This window comes from Salmo salar, chromosome ssa01 (genome assembly GCF_905237065.1).
Source record: "Salmo salar chromosome ssa01, Ssal_v3.1, whole genome shotgun sequence".
Taxonomy (NCBI): Eukaryota; Metazoa; Chordata; class Actinopteri; order Salmoniformes; family Salmonidae; genus Salmo; species Salmo salar.
Window position 1 is genome coordinate 58,261,224 of NC_059442.1, and position 21,542 is coordinate 58,282,765.

General features: G+C 39.7%; 1 protein-coding gene across 1 annotated transcript; it reads right to left on the reverse strand.

Moving 5' to 3' along the window:
* Positions 1-12,807: 12,807 nt before the first annotated feature.
* On the reverse strand, positions 12,808-21,311 carry LOC106606249 (succinate dehydrogenase assembly factor 4, mitochondrial). The gene is made up of 3 exons (XM_014202399.2): positions 21,118-21,311; positions 14,985-15,098; positions 12,808-13,750 (listed from the first exon to the last, which is right to left on the reverse strand). Exons 1-3 carry the CDS (start codon positions 21,194-21,196, stop codon positions 13,641-13,643), a joined length of 303 nt encoding a protein of 100 aa, XP_014057874.1. The 5' UTR covers positions 21,197-21,311; the 3' UTR covers positions 12,808-13,640.
* Between the last annotated feature and the right edge of the window lie 231 nt (positions 21,312-21,542).

The window sequence follows — 21,542 nt, forward strand, 5'->3', positions numbered from 1 at the left end:
AGCAAGTCGGGTGGACAAACAAAAACCCACAAATTCTGACAAACTCCAAGCATGGATTATGCAAGAATGGGCTGCCATCAGTCAGGATGTGGCCCAGAAGTTAATTGACAGCATGCCAGGGTGGATTGCAGAGGTCTTGAAAAAGAAGGGTCAACACTGCAAATATTGACTCTGCATCAACTTAATGTAATTGTCAATAAAAGCCTTTGACAGTTATGAAATGCTTGTAATTATACTTCAGTATTCCATAGTAACATCTGACAAAAATATCTAAAGACACTGAAGCAGCAAACTTAGTGAAAATTTATATTTGTGTCATTCTCAAAACTTTTGGCCACGACTGTACACTACCGGTCAAAAGTTCTAGAACACCTGAACCAACTGAAATGGTCCACCCACACAGACAGTGTGGTGAAGAAGGCACAACAGCACCTTTTCAACCTCAGGAGTCTGAAGAAATTTGGCTTGTCACCAAAAAACCCTGACAAACTTTTACAGATGCACAATTGAGAGCATCCTGTCGGCCTGTATCACAGCCTGGTACGGCAACTGCACCGCCCTCAACCGCAAGGCTCTCCAGAGGGTGGTGCGGTCTGCACAATGCATCACCGGGGGCAAACTACCTGCCCTCCATGACACCTACAGCATCCGATGTCACAGGAAGGCCAAAAAGATCATCAAGGACAACAACCACCCGAGCCACTGCCTGTTCACACCATTATCATCCAGAAGGCGAGGTCAGTACTGGTGCATCAAAGCTGGGATCGAGAGATTGAAAAACAGCTTCTATCTCAAGGCCATCAGACTGCTAAATAGCAATCACTAACTCAGAGAGGCTGCTGCCTACATTGAGACCCAATCACTGGACACTTTAATAAATGGATCACTAGTCACTTTAAAAAATGCCGCTTTAAATAATGCCACTTTAATAATGTTAACATATCTTACATTACTCATGTCACATGTATATACTGTATTTTATACCATCTATATTGCACCTTACCTATGCCGCTCGGCCATCGCTCATCCATATACTTATATGGACATATTCTCATTCACCCCTAGATTTGTGCGTATTAGAATTGTTAGATATCACTGCATTGTCAGAACTAGAAGTACAAGCATTTCGCTACACTCGCATTAACATTTGCTAACCATGTGTATGTAACCAATAAAATGTTATTTGATTTTGATTTGATTTGATTTACTTGGCTAAAATGCTTGCTCACTAGTCTACATCTAGCTACGTATTGAACTTCCATCCTCTCAGGCCAGGTGCACAATGTATGAATTTATGGTTGGATCAAAATCGTCGTTATAATCATTGGCCAGTATGGAGAATTAAGTCAAAACACAAGTCCACATCCCTATCTCCACCCATGACAAATTTAGGAAAGGGACTATTTTAGCTAGCTAGCTAGGGATCGGTGGACAACACAACAAGATGCAACAATTCAAGTTTTCTGTCAATGAAGTTTTGATTTTGATGTGATGCGATTGGTGTGAAGCCAAATCCAAACTAGTTTCACTTGACACTTTTTTTTTGGTTCGCCAGGAACATTCACAGTTGAGCTCACTCAGTTTAGCTCAATGCTGATTTGCTATTATTGTAGGGAGGCCAAATACTAGCTGGCTTTGCATTCTATGCTACAGGTGGCAACAATGTCATACTCTTTTTGATCAGACTGCATCAGATAGATGAGCTACACATACCGAGACAGAGCATCCGCTCAGATGCTTTCTCCAGTGAGATACATTCAGCCTCTTGCCAATTAAAGGAAAATGATTAAATACACATGAATACACACCACTGTTGGTGACAAAGTGGTTTCCTTGAGAACTACCCTATCTGTATTCATCAGGAAGTTGAATATCTCCGATAAGCTCCATTATATTTAATGACAGTAAGAATCCATTCTAGACTCACACATTAGGAACACAACATTTTTGTTGTAAATACAACAGCACGTCACAGTCAGTTTTTCTTTAAACAGACAGCTAATGCTCTTTGTGTCTGGGGTGTTGCGCTCCCTCTAGCATCCTTCCTGCAGGTTTGAGTATGTCCTGTTCCCATGGCAACGACTAAAGAGTGGCTCTCTAGAATGCAGATCATGAGGGTGGTGACCATAGAATTAGGAATTCAAATATTTTTGTCAGCTGATTATTGTCAAGCAAATAACTGCCGGTCTCACGGTTATTGACTGTTAATGAATATTAACACGTAGCATCTCCTGGCTTCCACACATAGCCTACAAGCCACTGACGCAGACCTTTGGAACATCTACATTTGAAGTCTAATAAATCCATGTAATATATATAGCCCACACCATCACAATAAATCAATTATTTATTTCTAAAGAAGCATGACATGAAGAAAATGTCTATTTCAGAAGTACAGAATAGCATACTCTGAGTTGCCCTTATGTTAGGCCCTGATCTGGCTAGGCCAAATGGCTGTGGGCTACGCTAGTTCATTTAGCAGACAAGATTTTCTTAGAATTCTGTGGCAATAATTTAAAATAATTTTATAGTATGAAGAATACAATTAAACAAAGCTGAATAAAATAGAAAGGTTATTTTCTCCAAACGATTTTTAATACATTGTAAGGCTGTGTGATGCGACTCTAATGATGATTTGAAAAAAAGTCACATGAAAGGCATGGGCTCTGCTTTGTTTTTTTGTGCAGGCTGTACACACTCCAATAGTCTCTCATTCACAATTTGACAAGCACTTGATAATGCCTCCAATTTACTGGCGGCATCCACTTTGTGTGGCCGTAATGCCCCCTAAAACAAATCCATGCATTTAGTGGCCAGTGGCAGTTGTGCCCTGAATATAATATTAATTATTCCCTTCTCCCATCTGCGTGCTCCGAAGCATCTCTCACTCACATGGCTCTCTCAGATATCTCAATTCTTATTAGCCAATGCCCATCACGTAATTTGATTTTTCTCACAGGCTGCAAGTGAAGACAGACACATCGGGGAGGCAACTGCGTGCATCCTTATCCAATTCCGAGGCGCATATTGAAGATATTGGAAGAACTGTCCACATTTACTTTTTGTCAGCCAACAAGATGAGTAGGCCTAACGAGCAGCAAAAGCACTAGCCTATGTCAATCTACTATCCCCCATAGTACAAAAGTTTACCTATTCTATTTTTGCGATAAATAAATATTGGGACAGTTGTGGGATGCGATAAATTGCAAATTAATATAACTACTAGTATCAAAAAAAATGTAAGCAATGAGGCTGATGCAACAGATCAGAACGTTTATCTTAAAATGTTGATAAACTTTTAGGCTATTTCTTCACATTATAAACGCATCATTGCGCATACGGCAGTAGACTATAAACGCAAATTTTCCAAAATCAATTAGCGGGAAAACACCATTCTCAAAAATGACCGCAAATGTGATTATGCATGTAACGCTTTTATTATAAAAGGTGCATTTTTATGCTAAAAAGAATCTTCCCAAAACTTGAAACTCACACGCTGCTTATGTACGCCAGTTAGGCTCCACACCCGTTGAAAAGCGGATTCATGTGCTTCATTTTAAGAAGTTGTTTGGCCACTTTAGTTGTGATACAAACATATTGGCCTGTGGGCTAGGCTACATGAGGTGTGCAACTATGATTGGAAAAAGCCATACTGCACACAAGCTGGGCATCATTCACAAGTAATAATTTATCATTCACAAGTGATAGGCTAATATTGTCACCCATCAGACTATTCTTGATTTAATCTTGTCTTTACATATATTAAATAATATATGTGTGAAATTTGTTTTGATTTAGAATGGACCATTATCATGCAACTGTCTCTAAACAGGGGCAGTGGAAAACAATACACGTCATCTATGCACTTAAATAGCTAATGGAGGACGCTTTTCCCGTGGTTCATTTTCATGCCAGTCAGGTAGGCTATACTCCTGTTGTGAAGAGAAGCAATTATGCTTAATATTAGGAAAGTTGAGAAATAAATATAGTAGGCCTAGCCTATAGAAAGCTGATGGGATCCTCCTCTTTTTAATAGAAGCCATCACTCTGTTTTCTCATGCAAATGCATAGCCTATAGAAATGTTGCGTAACATGAGCTCATGAAGGGTTTGATTTTCATACATTTGCGTTGACATCAGAGTGATAAGAGAGACAATAGAGTGCTGAGTAGTTAGTTAGAGTGCTAAGTACCTGGCTACTAATGACCATCAGCAGCATCAGAGCATGGAGAAGCCTAATTACCGTGACTAAATGTTCACGTGAAATTTGACTGCCATCTTGACTTGTGAACGCCGGTGTGGTGGTAATACGGTCACCGTAACAGCCCTTTATCTGCATTTTCTGTGTTAGCTAATGAGCCAGACAGTTTTAGAGGAATGATTCCATACATTTTTATAATGAACTGCCAATATGCAAACATTCCATTCACACAACGCTGTCAATCCACAGCCATACACTGTTTCAAATCAGTTGATGATAGGACTTAGACAAGTTGTAAATGCAACAAGTACTGATATTGTATTAAATAATAGGGACTCACATCTTTCCAAGAACATGTATGGTCTGTTTACACATATTTTAGAGGCTATTCATACAGAAAGTGTATAAAACCTGTATAAAATGTATTTGTAATTATATGGCAATATCATAGTTTGACTATAATTCCATTACACCATTTCCGATATACACGGAACAAAAATATAAACGCAACATGTTAAGTGTTGGTCCCATGTTTCATGAGCTGAAGTAAAAGATCCCAGACATTTTACATACGCACAAATAGCTTATTTATCTCACATTTTGTGCACAAATGTCTTTACATCTGTTAGTGCGAATTTCTCCTTTGGCAACATAATCCATCCACCTGACAGGTGTTTCCATATCAAGAAGCTGATTAAACAGCACAGTCATTACACAGGTGCACCTTGTGCTGGGGACAATAAAAGGCCACTCTAAAATGTGCAGTTGTGTCTCACAACAAAATGCCACAGATGTCTCAAGTTGAGGGAACGTGCAATTGGAATGCTGACTGCAGGAATGTTCATCAGAGCTGTTGCCAGAGAATTGAATGTTTATCTTTCTACCATACGCTGCCTTCAATGTCGTTTTAGAAAATTTGGCAGTACATCCAACCGGCCTCACAACAGTATGGCGTTGTGTGGGCGAGCGGTTTGCTGATGTCAACATTGTGAACAGAGTGCCCCATGTGGGCAGTGGGTTATGGTATGGGCAGGCATAAGCTACGGACAGCAAAAACAATTGCATTTTATCGATGGCTATTTGAATGCACAGAAATACCGTGACGAGATCCTGAGGCCCATTGTCGTGCCATTCATCCTCCACCATCACCTCATGTTTCAGCGTGATAATGCACGGCCCCATGTCGCAAGGATCTGTAAACAATTCCTGGAAGCTGAAATTGTCCCAGTTCTTCCATGGCCTGCATACTCACCAGACATGTCACCCATTGAGCATGTTTGGGATGCTCTGGATCGAAGTGTATGATGGCGTGTTCCAGTTCCCGCTAATATCCAGCAACTTCGCACAGCCATTGAAGAGGAGTGGGACAACATTCCACAGGCCACAATCAACAACGAAGGAAATGTGTCACGCTGCATGGGGCAAATGGTGGTGCCACCAAATACTTACTGGTTTTCTGATCCACGCCCCTACCTTTTTTTAAGCTATCTCTGACCAACATATGCATATCTGTTTTCCCAGTTATGTGAAATCCATAGTTTAGGGCCTTATGAATTTATTTAAATTGACTGATTTCCAAATATGAACTGTAACTCTGTAAAATTGTAGAAATGTTGCATGTTGTGTTAATATTTTTGTTCAGTATATTGCATGCCTTACTTTTACTTTCCTGCATAAGTAAAAGCAGGAAATGCAACACCTTTGCCTCTACTGCCATTCAATCCAATTAGACTAGTTTTGGATTTCTCCCAGACCAAGATGGCTGCCATTTTTGCCCCATTATGGAACTGAGGGTTTTTGACATAGCCCCTCTACCCTCTAGTAATTGAATAGGATCTCTATGGCGTTGTCAATCAAAGCCTACTACAGAACAAAGACTGACAGAACACTCAGTCTGCCCCATTTCCTTAGTTGTTACCTTTATGCTTACCCGATTTGAAATATCCTACTGTATTATGTCTGAATACAAACAAATACACATCAATTTAATCTAAGTTAATTTCTTACCTCTCTGTTGAAGTTGCCACTGTGATCAAATCATTTCGGTCCCCGGTGCTTCTTTGTTACTTTCATTTGAGGAAGAACAGTTGTGAATACTGGCTTAGCAACAACTCGTTTGCCTTTAATCACACATGGCAGCGCAATGCACAGTGAATAACTGATATTGTTGTTAAAGAGCCAATGAGTCTTCTTGTAACCATGCTTGCCAGACTTACAGACATTTCTGGGAACAGGACTAGTTTTCTTGTATATGTATTTATATTATTAAGAGAGCCTAACTTTCAGAGATATGCAGGTCATTTGACACCTCAACACTAACTAGGGTTGTGCACTGTGACACTGTACTATAGTATGGACTTAATACGCAGATTTAGTTAAATAGCATAGTTTTAAATGAGGACAATGATACAGAAGCTTTGCTCTGTGAGAAAACCCTCTAATGTTTTAGGATGCTGACTACTCTTCTGACAGGCAATGTTTTGTAGGGGGCTGAAAAAATACACAGATCTCACTGGGCGCCAAAGGTAAACCCAGTGATTCCAAACAAATGAACAAAACAAAGCAGCGATCCTGGGTGAATAAAGCTTGCTCACTGTCCAAAATGGTCCCCGTCATAGACATCTATTTCTTGGTTAGTTTGGCCTACATTTCCTAATCTTGTTTGTAAAGAAAGTTCTTAATTGTCAATCTAATGTGTCAAATAAAGTTCCTAAGAGCCTTCCAGGTCTTTCAAAAATCCCATCTTTGTGTGAAAAACAAACAACTATGGTTGCCAGGCTGAAACAAAATAGCCTCGAGTTTACAATAATTTATGATTCCTAATATTTTAACTGTGATTCGCTACGTAGATCCTAGTAACTTTAAATGATTGCATGGGTCTACAAAAAGTACAAGTAAAAGATCAGTCAATTGAGAAGAAAAAAAAATACCAGTGCAGGGCTTGGGGGGTGGAGGGGGGTCTGTGTACATTTATTTAAGATTTCTGACTGAAAACTGAGAATTAAAAAAACGGAAAATGGTAAATGTTCCGTTTTTCGTTTCTGAATTTGAAAAAGAAAAATCGGAAATCGACTTGTTTTCTAATTTATTGTGTCAAAATTGGACATGGAATAACAGAAAAGAAATAAAACGGATTACATTTTTGATTGTAGTTTTTGTTCATACATGGAAGTACATGTCTCCTCGTAGAATATTCACGGGGCTTAGGGTGTGTGTTTATAGCCTAGGTTGGCAGCACAAAGAAAGGTTTAGACTGTATGAGTGTGACAGGAGTATAAAAATACTCATGCTTGCTAAAATGCATTACTTATTATGAAAATTAGCATAAATAAATAATCTTAATAAATAATAATAATAATAAACTAAATAAACTTATTATGAAATTAGCATGCCAATAGAAAAACTCAACAACTGAACAAAGTTGGCTTGCACTAGCTGACTATTGACTAGCTAGCAGGCTAGTTAAGTTAGTCCCTCAACCTGCAACAAGATTAAGGTGGCTTCTATAGTTTGTAATTTCCACTTTAAAATGTCAGACTTGATTTGTCCTAACTAAAAATGCTTCAACCCTCTCAGAAATTTCAATTAATTATAATCCACACAATAATTAACATTTTCTGTTGCTGCGGGATTATTTTCCTGATTTGAGAAAATTGTAAATATGACCCTACATCTGTATATACACCCTGTGGGGAGGGGGGTTGATGATCAATGATACGGAACCAGTCTAATATTGCTTGGTTAATGATTCCTTCCCCCCACAATCTTCCTCTTTCTCTTGCTCACACACCGACTGGACCATTCACACAGTTCAGTCCTATGGATGATGCTCTCAAGGTCCTGCACTACTCCTCCTACAAAACCCCAATGAGAAGCAATAAACCTGGCCCCATGACTGTACAGTAAGTGTGCGTAACTCTCTAACCCTGCTGTACCTACTGTGCTGAGACAATATGACTCTAGAACAGTTTTACACTATTTTAAATGGAATGCTCAACAGTGATTATCTCTCTCTCTCAATTCAATTCAAAGGGGCTTTATTGGCATGGGAAACATATGTTAACATTGCCAAAGCAGGTTGAATAAACAATCACAAATTAACAGTTAACTCTCTCCCTTATCGCTTGACAATCTTTTCAGTTCATTCACAGATGGTATGGTATGTAGGCTGGTTGACGCCACCTGCAGGCCTGTTTGAGGGACAACAGGAACAGAACATATCAGAATTCTTGGACTTCAGCTGAGACCCTCCTCTCCTTCCCAGTCCTTCAAGGAAAGACCCTTCTTTACACTTCCTTTAAGGCATGATGCTCTCAAAGTGTGTCTCTCCATTTCTCTCATGTTGTGTGGTATTCTCTCGCTCTCTCTCCAGGATACATTAGGGGAAGTTGTTTTGTTGTTGGCACCAACATCATTGCCAAGCAGTTGACTTGGCAAAGTTCAAGTGTCATACAAAGTGGGTCATGTTGAGCCCCCAAATCCTGTCTGTCACTGAATCAATTACATATCTTAAACATATACATTTGAAGGTGTGGTCTGTACCTTGTGAATATTCCCTTTTGATTGCACAAATATTCCCATTTCTTCTCTCAGCTTTAAAATAAAGATGTTTTTTCAGAATTACTGCCACAGACATATGTTAAATAGTCAGACACTCGCACATTAGAAAAGAGTGGAGGGGTCAGAGAATTGAGAGGCAAAGACCTGAGGCTATAGCCCACTAACAAATGACCGACCAGGCCTGAGTATTTAACATACAGTATATGTCTATGGCAGTAATTCTGAAAAACACATTTATATTTTATAGCAGAGAGAACAAATGGGAATATTTGTGCAATCAAAAGGAAATATTCACAAGTTACAGACCACACCAACTGAATATGTTTAAGATATTTAATGGAGGCCTCCCGGGTGGCGCAGTGGTCTAAGGCAGTGCTAGCTGTGCCACCAGAGATTCTGGGTGAACAGAAAAACTTGCACAGACCTCTTTGAAGGTGCTAGCACATTACTGCCATCTAGTGGATGAATGTTTTTACAACACAGGGGTTAATTCTGTAAATACGCTACAATTCAGCCATATGAGACTTGACACATGATTAAAAATGCTAACTTCAACCCATATCAGATATAATAATTTTGGATACCTTATTGTACATACAGTACCAACACATAAGCATAATAATACAGGCTGTCACATTTAACATTTCATCCAAAGTGCTTTACCGTAAAATGTTAAAACAGGCTTAAAAAAAAGAAATGCTTGCTGAAGTGGATTGCTGCATTTGGCTAGTAGTGAATAGATGTGTAAAGACCAGGGTTGTGTAGGTTACGTTCTAAGTGTAATCCATTACAGTTACTAGTTGCCTGTCCCAAAATTGTAATCAGTAATGTCATTTTTGGATTACCCAAACTCAGTCACGTAATCTGATTACATTCTGTTACATTTAGATTACTTTCCCCTTAAGAGGCATTAGAAGAAGACAAAAATTAATGTTACCAATTGAACGACATCTATTGCAGAATAAATCAATGTCAAATTTTACATAGCTGGCCATATATGGATGTTAAATTTTACTTTATGGCTTGGTTATGTAGGCTTCTTCTAACCCATCACTTTCTACTACATATAATAATACGATTAAATTATATCTTACATTAAAAACCAAAGTCTATCAGAATTCCAGTCATTCCAATAAATGTTATACCCCTTGATCTTCAAGAATAGAACTTGGAAATATGGAAGTATAGATTAGCCAAATTGTTTTACCTGAGCATGACCCCAAAACTAAGGTATTAGCCAGCCCTAGTCTGTTGTTTCTGATTTTGTTGTCATGGAGGACTGATTGGGCTCATTGATTCGAGTTGAAAAAGAAATGCTGTGCTCATGGAATGGCATGCTTTAAGCAGTACTGAAGAAAAAAAAGCCCCACTTGTATTCCATAGGCTTGGATCCACACTGTGCAGCTGTTGCAAAAGCAAATTTTTCACTGTCTGTCCACTGGTTTCAAAACAATGATTGATAGGCAGCTTAAAATTCTTGAATTCAACCATTATTGGGTTCAAATACACATTTATATTTGTGAACAGCAATCCACAACAACCACAATCCATAAGGCGCAAATAGCTAAATGATAGAGCAGCAGTGTGATTCACATCAATGCACTATGTGGATATCAATAACAAGTGAGATCTGTATCACCGTAGACTAAACCATTGCTGTACTCCTTACCTCCAAGCATTTATTCAAGTTGGATAATCTTTGCATGTCGACAGCAGTCTCATCATTGGTAGACATACTGTAGCTTGGACTGTAGCCTAAAAAAGCCTATTCCTGCTCTTTTCCCGCAATCCATCAAACACATTTGGTGTGTCATCATAGTGATCTCTGACTTGTGGTCAGACTCGCTCAGGTGGAACAAACTTAAACTTGCTCCTTTTTTCAATGCTGATTTGAATGTCATTACGAAAACAGAGAAGTGTCAAAGATTTTTCGCAAACATCCTTTCTTAGTTTAAAAGTAATCCTAGAAGTAATCATCTAGTTTTTCAAAAGTATCTGTAATCTGATTACAGTATTTTTGCTGGTAACGTACCATTTTTTTGTAATCCGTTACTCCCCACCCCTGGTAAAGACAAAGCAATATCATGAAATCTAATTCTGTAAAATATTATTAATATTTTACCACAGACCATTTGATTTTATATCACAGTTAAAATGCAGCAATTACATTCCCTTGTATTTCTTGAAATGAGAAGGAAGGGAGGTAGGGGGATTGGGAGTTTCTTCAACCAAACCCATCTTCACCCATCTATCCACTCTTGTCCCACACCCATATCCCTCCATACAAGTGCCATCTTTTAACTTTCACTAAAAACTACACTTGAAGCAAATATAAACATGAAATTAAACCGATTTAATCAAAGGGCAGCTGAACAAGAGTGAGACAAGTTTAGCATGGAGGGGGGTAAAGCAAGGCTTGGCAGCAGGAGATTGGTGCAACCATCAAAACAACTTCCCCTAATGTATCCTTGATAGAAAGAGAGAGCGAGATAAGTCTAGTCACATTGTCTCAGCACAGTAGGGTACAGCAGGGTTAGAGATATGCAGACGTACAGTTATGGTGCCAGGATTATTCTTTCTTATCAGGGTGCTGTAGGAGGCAGTGATGCAGGACCTTAAGAGCCTCATTTCCACTGGCTAGGGCCGAGTGACTGAACTGTGTGAATGGTCCTGTCATGTGTGTGTGAATAAGTAACCAACTAATATTAGACTGGTTCCGTATCATTGATCATCAACCCCCCCACAGCGGGTATGCACAGATGTAGGATCTTAATTTGATAATTCTCTCACAGCAGGAAAATAATCCTCCAGCAACAGAAAATGTGAATTATATGGATTTTAATTCATTAACAGGCAGATCAAATTAAGATCCTACACCTGTGCATACACGCTGTGTGTGTGTGGGGGAACCAGTCTAATATTAATGGTTGTGTTCACAACTAAAGAGTAAAGAGTATAGCCTGTCTGCCTTTCTTCAGTGAGCAGGAAAGGATGTTGGCGAAGTATACTCATACCAATAAAAAGGCTTATTTTAACTTACTGTAATGGCTGATGATCTGCTGAGATGCCATACATTCAGAACTCACACACAAATAGATACATCAGCACTGACTACAGTTTAACTGGATATTGTTGTATGTGTAAGCAATAGCTAAGTTATCTGGCACTTTCCATAGCTAGGTAACCATTTAAACTAACTGTTGTTCATTATTACTCAGTCAATAAACACCATCAACCGACAAAAGATCTAGCAAAGTTAGCTACAGAAAGTAATTAAGAAATTTGACCTTTCTGCGGCAGGTAGCTCTGGCCGGGCAGCTTCATCTTGTAACAGTTCAGTTGTGGTTGAGTTTGTTATATTGATATGCTAAGTTCTGCATCTTAGCTAACAGTATTTTCTGTCTTCCTGTCACACTCACACAATCTAATCCTTTCTTTGTTGTGCCAACCATGGCTGTAAACACACCCCCTAAACTCCCTGAATAATCTGAGCTTGTGTGTACTTCAGAGTATGAACAAAACAAAAAAATAAAATTGAATAAAATGTTTGTTTTCTGTTATTCCATATCCAATTTTGACAATAAATGAGGATACAAGTAAATTTCCGATTTTACAATTCAGAGACAAAAAACAAAAATGTGATTTTCCATTTTGTGGTTTGACTCGGAAATCAAAATAACGAAATTTCAATTGACCGATTTCCTTCAATGAACTGTAACTCAAATCTTTTAAATTGTTGCATGTTGCATTTATATATTTGTTGAGTACATGTTACAGGGTAAGGGTGTGCCAGTCAGACAAGACGTAGAAGAGCAGCTCAGGTCAGGACGTCAGGTGGTTGCCTGTTGAGTGTCGCTGAGCTGGAGCGCTTCCCTTCATTGTACAGTACGCATAGAATCAATAAAACAACCGAGAGACAGGAAAGAGAAAGGGAGTAGAGTGAAAGGAGACATGGCCTAATGTAGGAATACTGACGATCAGAGGCATTGTAGAGGACTCTCAATATCATGAGCATACATCAAAAAGCGATAACATGCCAGAGTAATCTCCAGAATTTTTTACATTGCATTTATTCACAACATTGACATCTCTGTACAGGAAGCAATAACCTTGCATGACAATCGTTCACCATCAGTGGAGCACTAGCGGTTCTGCGGGGGGCCCAGGGGGGGCCAGTGCCCCTGTGACAATCATTTTGGACCCCCTTGTGGCTCCCCCCGAAATGTGGAGTATGAAATCATTTTTACATAACACATTTTTGATATCGTTCTTTTTTTTTTTTACATCAGTTATTAGACAGTGGCAACGCGGAACATAGTCTTTTGCCTGCTAATGCCTGCAATGCAGTGAAGAAAATGATATGACAACAATAACGTGTAATGTAACTGGCCCCTCTATCAGTACAACTGGCCCCAGCTTGGCCCCCCCAGTTGAAATGGTCTAGAACCGCCACTGCAGTGGAGGTTGCTGAGGAGGACGGCTCATAAAATGGTTCAGAATGGAATCAAACAGCTTTTTCTTTTTTTGGGGGGGGGGTCATTCCATTCACTTCATTTCAGCCATTATGAGCCATCCTCCCTCAGCAGCTTCTACTGTTCACTAGATCATCATCATCATCATCATTATCAATTTCAACAAAGACAATATCAGTGTGCAAAGTGAGTATTGCACCATAAAAAGTAAGCGAGACTCTTCTACAGACTACATGTGTATAAATGTGAAATACCAAATCAGATTGTATGGTTCATGGGGAAATAGTCCAGCCTGATTCAGTATGGTGCACTATTCCTGGTCTCTTGCACAACAATCCTCAGACATAGATGCATAAGTTATAGCTAAGGTATGTCCTCATCGCATGTGTAATATACCAGGAATGGAAGCTAGAAGTCAACACAGCGGCCCTTCCTCTCCCAGTCCCCGTAGCGCGTGGGTTCTGGGCCTCGGGGCCCCCCCTGCTCCTTAGTGGCTGGGTTCACATCATCAGGGAACTCTGGTAAATCAATGGGGAATGATTAGTGTGAGAGGTAATGGAGCATCCTAGAAGGTATCTGCAACCTTTTGCCTTATCTGTGACATAGTGAATATACGGTGCAGTCGGAAAGTATTCAGACCCCCTGACTTTTTCCACATTTTGTAAAAACTGAAATATCACATTTACATACACTACCGTTCAAAAGTTTGGGGTCACTTAGAAATGTCCTTGTTTTTGAAAGAAAAGCACATTTCTTGTCCATTAAAATAACATCAAGTTGATCAGAAATACAGTGTAGACATTGTTAATGTTGTAAATGACTATTGTAGCTGGAAATGGCTGATTTTTAATGGAAATTCTACATAGGCGTACAGAGGCCCATTATCAGCAACCATCACTCCTGTGTTCCAATGGCACGTTGTGTTATCTAATCCAAGTTTATCATTTTAAAAGGCTAATTGATCATTAGAAAACCCTTTTGCCATTATGTTAGCACAGATGAAAACTGTTATTCTGATTAAAGAAGCAATAAAACTGGCCTTCTTTAGACTAGTTGAGTATCTGGAGCGTCAGCATAGAAAGAGGAGTGAGAGGCCCCGGTGCACAACTGAGCAAGAGGACAAGTACATTAGACTGTCTAGTTTGAGAAACAGACGCCTCACAAGTCCTCAACTGGCAGCTTCATTAAATAGTACCCACAAAACAGCAGTCTCACCATCAACAGTGAAGAGGCGACTCTGGGATGCTGGCCTTCTAGGCAGAGTTCCTCTGTCCAGTGTCTGTTCTTTTGACCATCTTAATCTTTTCATTTTTATAGGCCAGTCTGAGATATGGCTTTTTCTTTGCAACTCGGCCTCGAAGGCCAGCATTGCGGAGTCGCCTCTTCACTGTTGATGTTGAGACTGGTGTTTTGCGGGTACTATTTAATGAAGCTGCCAGCGAACATTAGACTCTGTCATTTTAGAGAATTTGGCAATACATCCAACCAGCCTCATAACCGCAGACCACGTGGTGGTGACACCAGATGGTGACCAGATTCTGACTGTTTACTGATGCACATTCCTACTTTTTATTTTTTATTAAGGCATCTGTGACCATCAGATGCATACCTGTATTCCTAGTTATGTGAAATCCATAGTTTAGGGCCCAATGAATTCATTTCAATTGACTGCTTTCCTTATATGAACTGTAACTCATTAAAATCTTTGAAATTGTTGTATTAATATACACAAAAACAGTGCATTTGTCCTACTTTCAAGGGGATCCTTTGTCTTCTCATCGTTCATGTCAAAGCGGCCCTGGGGGGTTTTGGCCTTGCGCAGTGGCTCCTTGTCCTTCGCTGCTCCACTTGCTGTCCGCAAGCATCCTTTACACAAGAGAACAACATTACAGCTCAGGCATTAACCACTTCATACCTAACCTAGAAGATACATTTGTGTTGATATTTTGAGATGATTTTTACATATCAACATGAGATGATCGTTTAACAGGTGGCTTGAAGGGTATTAAATCGCTTGGTGTAGATTTTCTAAACAGATTATGTATGTGAGTGTAGGAACCATTTCCTGACTTAAAATAGTTCACCTAATTTCAGTTTGTGACAAAACAAGCAAGTATAGCATAGAGAATCATTGTACCAGGGCTGACTACTTTTGAAAAAAGCTTGGAGTGAGATTTGCCATGTGAATTTCATTGCCCGCTGGCACAACCCCTAGATGGAAAACGTTACCGTTTTAAAGCAAATTTCCTGCAATTCTACGCATTGTGACATGGCTTAGGCGCAGAACCAGGGTGGAATTTTTTTTAATTAAAAACAGGTCAGGTGTATTCAGGATGCTTTGAACATGAAATTAACACACAATTCAATGACTGCTACTTTGAGATCTTTGGGGGATGAAATTTAAAGTAACATTTTAATGTCAATGGCAGTGGGTAACCAAATCAGATCGCAGTCTCCTTGTCCATAGACTGCTTTCAAGGTATGGACACAATTTTTTAAATGTGGGTGAACTCTCCCTTTAAAAATAGGTCTGGAAGAAAATCCTGCTTGCTCTCCAGAAGGGTTGGCCGCCTCCTTGTTACAACAATTCATTTCTCAAAAAGCACCCAACCTTCAAGAAAAATCCAATGAATACCAATATTCAGAAGGTTTATGCCTACTAGTTGAAGATCCTTGCCATTATCTTACTCTAAATTGTGGTTGCAAAGGGTCGGAAACCTTCCGGTAAATTTCCGGGAATTTTTCAGAATATTTTCCTTGGTATGTTAAGCCAGGGAATTTGGGTAATTTCGCTTAAATTCATCAAAAAAAAGTTAGCTTATAACAGTGAACCTTTTTTGTGGGATGCACATAAGGCAATTCTAGGTCTCGTGGCATATTTTGGTTAAACTATCCCCAATTCAATGGAATTGCAACCCTCTGCATGCACAGTACATTCTTCCATCACATGTACAGCTGATTCTCAAGATCTTGCACACTAATGAGATAATATTGAGCCCACACTACTACACTGTCTGAGCCAAGGACTACCTGCTTTCTGGTAAGTTTTGATTACTACCTGGTTGGGGTGAATATATTTCATACGACATACATGATCTTTTGTTAACTAGTAAATAGTAGCCTACAGCAAAGTGTGTTTAAATCATTTCTAACGTGTTAACAATTTCTGCTAGTTAGTTTTTGCCACCTGTTTCCATACATGTTTAATTTTTAAATATTTCTAACAAAGGAGTTGTTTAATCTAACTGCTTAACTATTTACCTGTACATGGAATTGTATTAGGGTTTTTTAAACTCATTTTTGCCACGGGCACAATATGATGTATGGAGACATTTCACTGCAGCTAACGTAGAAGGAAAAGCTGAGTACATTTGCAAATACTGTGCCAAATCATATGTGAAGAATGCAACAAAGATGCAGAATCATCTGGCCAAGTGCATAAAGTTCCCTCAGCGCTCACAACAAGCAACCTCTGACAAAAGTCCCTCTACTTCTATTCGAGGTGAAAATTATGAATCAGACACCTTATCGATATCAACAGCTCACGGTCCTCCTGGAATCAAAGTTTTTTTTGACTCAATGGAGGAACGTAGTCAGAGAAATTCTGATGAATGTCTTGCTCGAGCTGTGTATGTAACTGGTACACCTCTGATGCTCACAGGCAATGTGTATTGGAAGAGATTTCTGAACGTTCTTTGCTCAGCATACACCCCTCCAACCAGACATGCTTTATCTACTCATTTGCTGGATGCAGAGTTCAGAGTTCAAGTGAAGGTCAAGTAAATCATAGAGAAAGCAGACTGTTTTGCAATCATCTCTGATGGGTGGTCGAATGTTTGTGTGCAAGGAATAATTAACTACATCATCTCCACCAGTCAACCAGTATTCTCAACCACACTGTATATAGACTTTTTATCTATTGTGTTTTTGACTGTATGTTTTGTTTATTCCATGTGTAACTCTGTGTTGTTGTTTGTGTCGCACTGCTTTGCTTTATCTTGGCCAGGTCGCAGTTATAAATGAGAACAATTTATTTAACTACCTGGATAAATAAAGGTGAAAAAAAAAAAGAATAAAAATAATTATAATTCTACAAGAGCACAGACACAAGGGACAACAGACACACCAGTCTCTACATTGCAGATGAGCTGAAGCCAGTCATCAGTGACCTTGGACCACAAAAGGTATTTGCACTGGTGAGAGACAATGCTACAAACACGAAGGCTGCTGGTCTAAAGTGGAGGAGTCCTACCCTCACATCACACCCATTGGCTGTGCTGCTCATGCATTGAATCTGCTCCTCAAGGACATCATGGCACTGTAAACAAGAGCGCCAAGGAAAAGGTTAGGTATGTGAAGGGTCATCAAGTTAGAGCAGCAATCTACCTCACTAAGCAAAGTGAGAAGCATAAGAGCACCACATTGAAGCTGTCCAGCAACACCAGTTGGGATGGTGTTGTCATCAGTCTCCTGGGGGGGAAGGAGTCTCTCCAAGAAACGGCCATATCACAGTCTGCCGACATGCACAGCCCCATCAAGAGGATCCTCCTGGATGATGTATTTTGGGAAAGAGTGGTAAGCACCCTGAAACCTATGCACAGATTGAGGGAGACAATGCCATCCTGTCTGATGTTAGACTCTGCTTGCAGATGTAAGAGAATACATCCATACTGTCCTGCCCACTTCACTGTTGCTCCAAGCAGAGGAAACTGCAGTTCTGAAATGTATAAAAAAGCGTGATGACTTCTGCCTGAAGCCCATACACACTGCAGCGTACATGTTGGACCCCAAGTATGCTGGCAAGAGCATCATGTCTGGTGCAGAGATAAACAATGGTGTCATCAGTACCGTGTCTCACCACCTTGGCCTGGATGAGGGCAAGGTTCTTGGCAGTCTGGCGAAGTACACTTCCAAGCAAGGGCTTTGGGATGGAGATACAAAATGGCAGTCATGCCAACATAGCTCATCAGCCACCTGGTGGAAGGGACTTTGTGGATCTGAGGCTCTTTCCCCTTTTGCCTCCATCATCCTCCAAATCCCACCAACATCAGTCGCCTCAGAGCGCAACTGGTCCTTGTTTGGGAACACACACACTAAATCATGCAACAGGCTGAGCAATACAAGGCTTGAAAAATTGGTGACCATCCGGGCTAATTTGAGGCTTTTTGAGCCTGACAACGAGCCATCCTCAACAAGTTTGGAAAGAGACAGTGTAGATGAGGCCTCAGAGTCTGATGTTCAAGAGGTGGACATTGTGGAAGTCCAGGGAGAAGACATGGAAGTCTGAGAGGAAGACAGCCGAAGCTTGAGAGGAAGACAACCGAAGCTTTAGTTTCTAGACTATCATTTTACAGATGTATGTTGAAAACATTTTTGGGAGATGCGATGGATCATTGGGGATCATTCAATATTCCCATCTGTTGTTCAGTGAAATCATCCCATGTGAAGAGTCAACTCATTTAATTAAAGTTCAATTCGTAACTAAATTGTTTTTTAAATTTCTATTGGAAGGATTTAATCATTTGCAATTATGTCTACTTATGATAAGGTAAAAGGTTTATGTTTCAATCTCAATATGATATGGTAAATATATCCATTGCAAAAAACATTACATTTAAATGGTATTAATATTAATTTGCATATATATCCATTAATTCCCATATATTCCCGTTAACTCCCACGGAAAGTTTCCTCCTCTGAATATTCCCCAAAATGTGCAACCCTACTCTACATAGACAAAATGAGTTGTGAGTACCCCTACCATCTCTGCCTAGCATGTGCACAATACTGAAATGTCAAATGATATTTGACTCCTATATTTCAATATTTAATATCCAATGCTTATTTGTATGATATTCAAAACTGTCCATGAATGGCTGCAAAAATATATAGCCTCAATTCATTTTCAAAGACCCCAAGTAGGCATATAAGATTTTAAATATGTGACTTTTTTCAGGAAACTAGACGCATGTCTTGCGTCACTACTTCATAGGAGAGACATTTGAACGTAAACGCTTTTTTTCTTAATCAAAATGCTTCTTTGACAGAAATGCCTTCTGGAACATTTGAGCTTTCATGTGCCTTAATAACAAACTTGTATGCCAACTGTAAATACAAATAAAATGGTTAAATTACGAGCCTAATTGGTTCAGCCAAAGAAAAAGAAGGCAACCTTCCCACTAGCTATGATTGGCTGAGATAATGAGTGGGCTGGACATGCCGAGAGACGAATTCGGATTGGCCTGCCATGTAGCATGCTTCTGGCTATAATATGAGCTGGTCAGTATGTGTAGGTAATCCTTTCCAACACTGTTTTTTTTTTAAAGATATCACCTAGTAAAACTGTATAAGTGTTGCGCTCCACTTTCTGGAGGACTGATTTTTTAAATCTGTGTAATTAGAATATGATAGCTAAGGAGATGGAGAATTCTGAATTTCATTGCAAATATGCAGACAGTCAAAAACAGAACACACAGAAGGCTGTTGAAAACACCTGTCTCCAGATTACATCTTCAAACTAAGGGCAACCATGTCATCCGTAAGAGTCTAGCTAGCTACATTTTTAGATATTACACATTTCTAATTTTGTCTGAAAGTAATTTCCATTTCAAGTGTACTGTTAGCTAGCTAGCTAATGTTAGCCGGCTGGCTAGCTAGCTAACGTTACGTATATGATCTGTGTAGTAATATTATTCGTATCTAAGAGCCATTTGCATTTCTAGTTACAGTCTAATGTTAGCTAGCTAACATTGAACATGGTTGGTTAGCTACCTGCAGATTCATGCAGGGTAGTAACGTTATGAGTTGGGATTATGGTTCATTGTTTAGCTTGCTAGCTACATGTCTAAACAAAAGACTTCGCTGTGCAAGTAACTATTTCAATAGAATGTTATGATGTCACTGCGACAATTGTCGATAGATGTAGCTGGTAAATTTTCTCTGGCAATCTATTCCAATTTCAGAGCACTCTCATCTGAGTGTGCAGAATAACTGACGAATTTACGAACGCGTCACCCGGTGTCAGTAAACGTTGGCAAAAAAGCATAATTAAATTGTTGCCAGCAGCACAGCTGCAGTCACCAACGCTTTGGATACATAAAAGAACAGCCTAACCAGCTCTGCTAGGTGGAGTAAAATGGTCAGAGCGAGCTGTTCTCTCATTTGTGTCTGAAAGTAGCTAGCAAGCTAGCCAACATTAGCTTGGGTGCTTGTCTGCTGTTAGGTCAAAACGCTCAGATCAACCCTACTTTTCAGCCAGAGCGTCCAAAACGTTCCGAGGGGGAAATGCTCTGAATTTACAAATGGTCAAGCTGACAACGTTCTGTGTTTATGAACACTCCAGATTAAATTTACAAACCCACCCGTAGTACAAAACAGATTTTAGTTTTAAGAAATGGGTGGGGCGAAAACTTGTGTGAAAGACGCTGAATGGGTGTAGACAAAGACCTCGCCAGTAGATACCAAAACATTAAAGGGCCATTTTCTCAAAAGTTGATCAACTTTCAAAGCAGAATTACTTAATTGTAGCTCAACTGTTGTGTATGATATACCATTTTCTAGCTCTGAGTCTCTACTTTTATCCAATGTAAAAAAAATAAACTTTTTTAAATGTTACTACATAAGACCGAATCGAGCCGGTCGGTCGCATGTGCTTACACTGGCAAAATTGGAAAGGTCTGTAGTGACGCCTCTAGCACTGACACACACACAGTCCTACATTGCTGAGGAAGAACTTGCAAATAAGAGTTTCACTGTACTAATTACACCTGCTGTATATTTTGCACGTGACAAATAAACGTTGTTGTTTACCTTTCTAGCTAGCAAGCATGCGCATATTGTGGGTAGTCGCTTTGAGAAACGACACTCTTCGAGTTAAGACACGCACCTGTAAAAGCAGACTCCATGAATAACCCTTGGGTCGCACGAAAAATCGATGTAGAAGCACATACGCGTAGAAGAGACATGTTCCTTGCCGTTAGCTGGATACACTGGCTTGTTAAGAAAGGTCAAACAGTCATTTACACAACTTTATGGTGTTTTGGCAAGCATTAATGACGTCTGGAACGTCATCATATTGCGACAAAATGAACTCTGCAGTAACTACGTATGGACACTAGGGCGAGCCAAAGTAAAAGGTGTGAGTCAATCAGGATGCAGTGCAAACAGAATCCTTGGGACGTCCATACCCTAAATCCTAACCTTGACCTCTACTCTTACCCTACCCCTTACCTAACTCTAACCTTAACCATTTAAAATGTTAACTTCAATTGGGTCAGAGTTGGGACGTCCTAAGGATCCCGGATAGCACCA

What these genes read in the sequence shown, in the direction of transcription:
- LOC106606249 (XM_014202399.2), bottom strand. Translation starts at nt 21,196, where the DNA reads ATGTCTCTTCTACGCGTATGTGCTTCTACATCGATTTTTCGTGCGACC. An exon ending in CATGGAGTCTGCTTTTACAG is followed by an intron (nt 15,099 to 21,117) that starts GTGCGTGTCTTA and finishes TCTTGTGTAAAG; the next exon opens with GATGCTTGCGGACAGCAAGT. An exon ending in GACAAAGGATCCCCTTGAAA is followed by an intron (nt 13,751 to 14,984) that starts GTAGGACAAATG and finishes TTGATTTACCAG; the next exon opens with AGTTCCCTGATGATGTGAAC.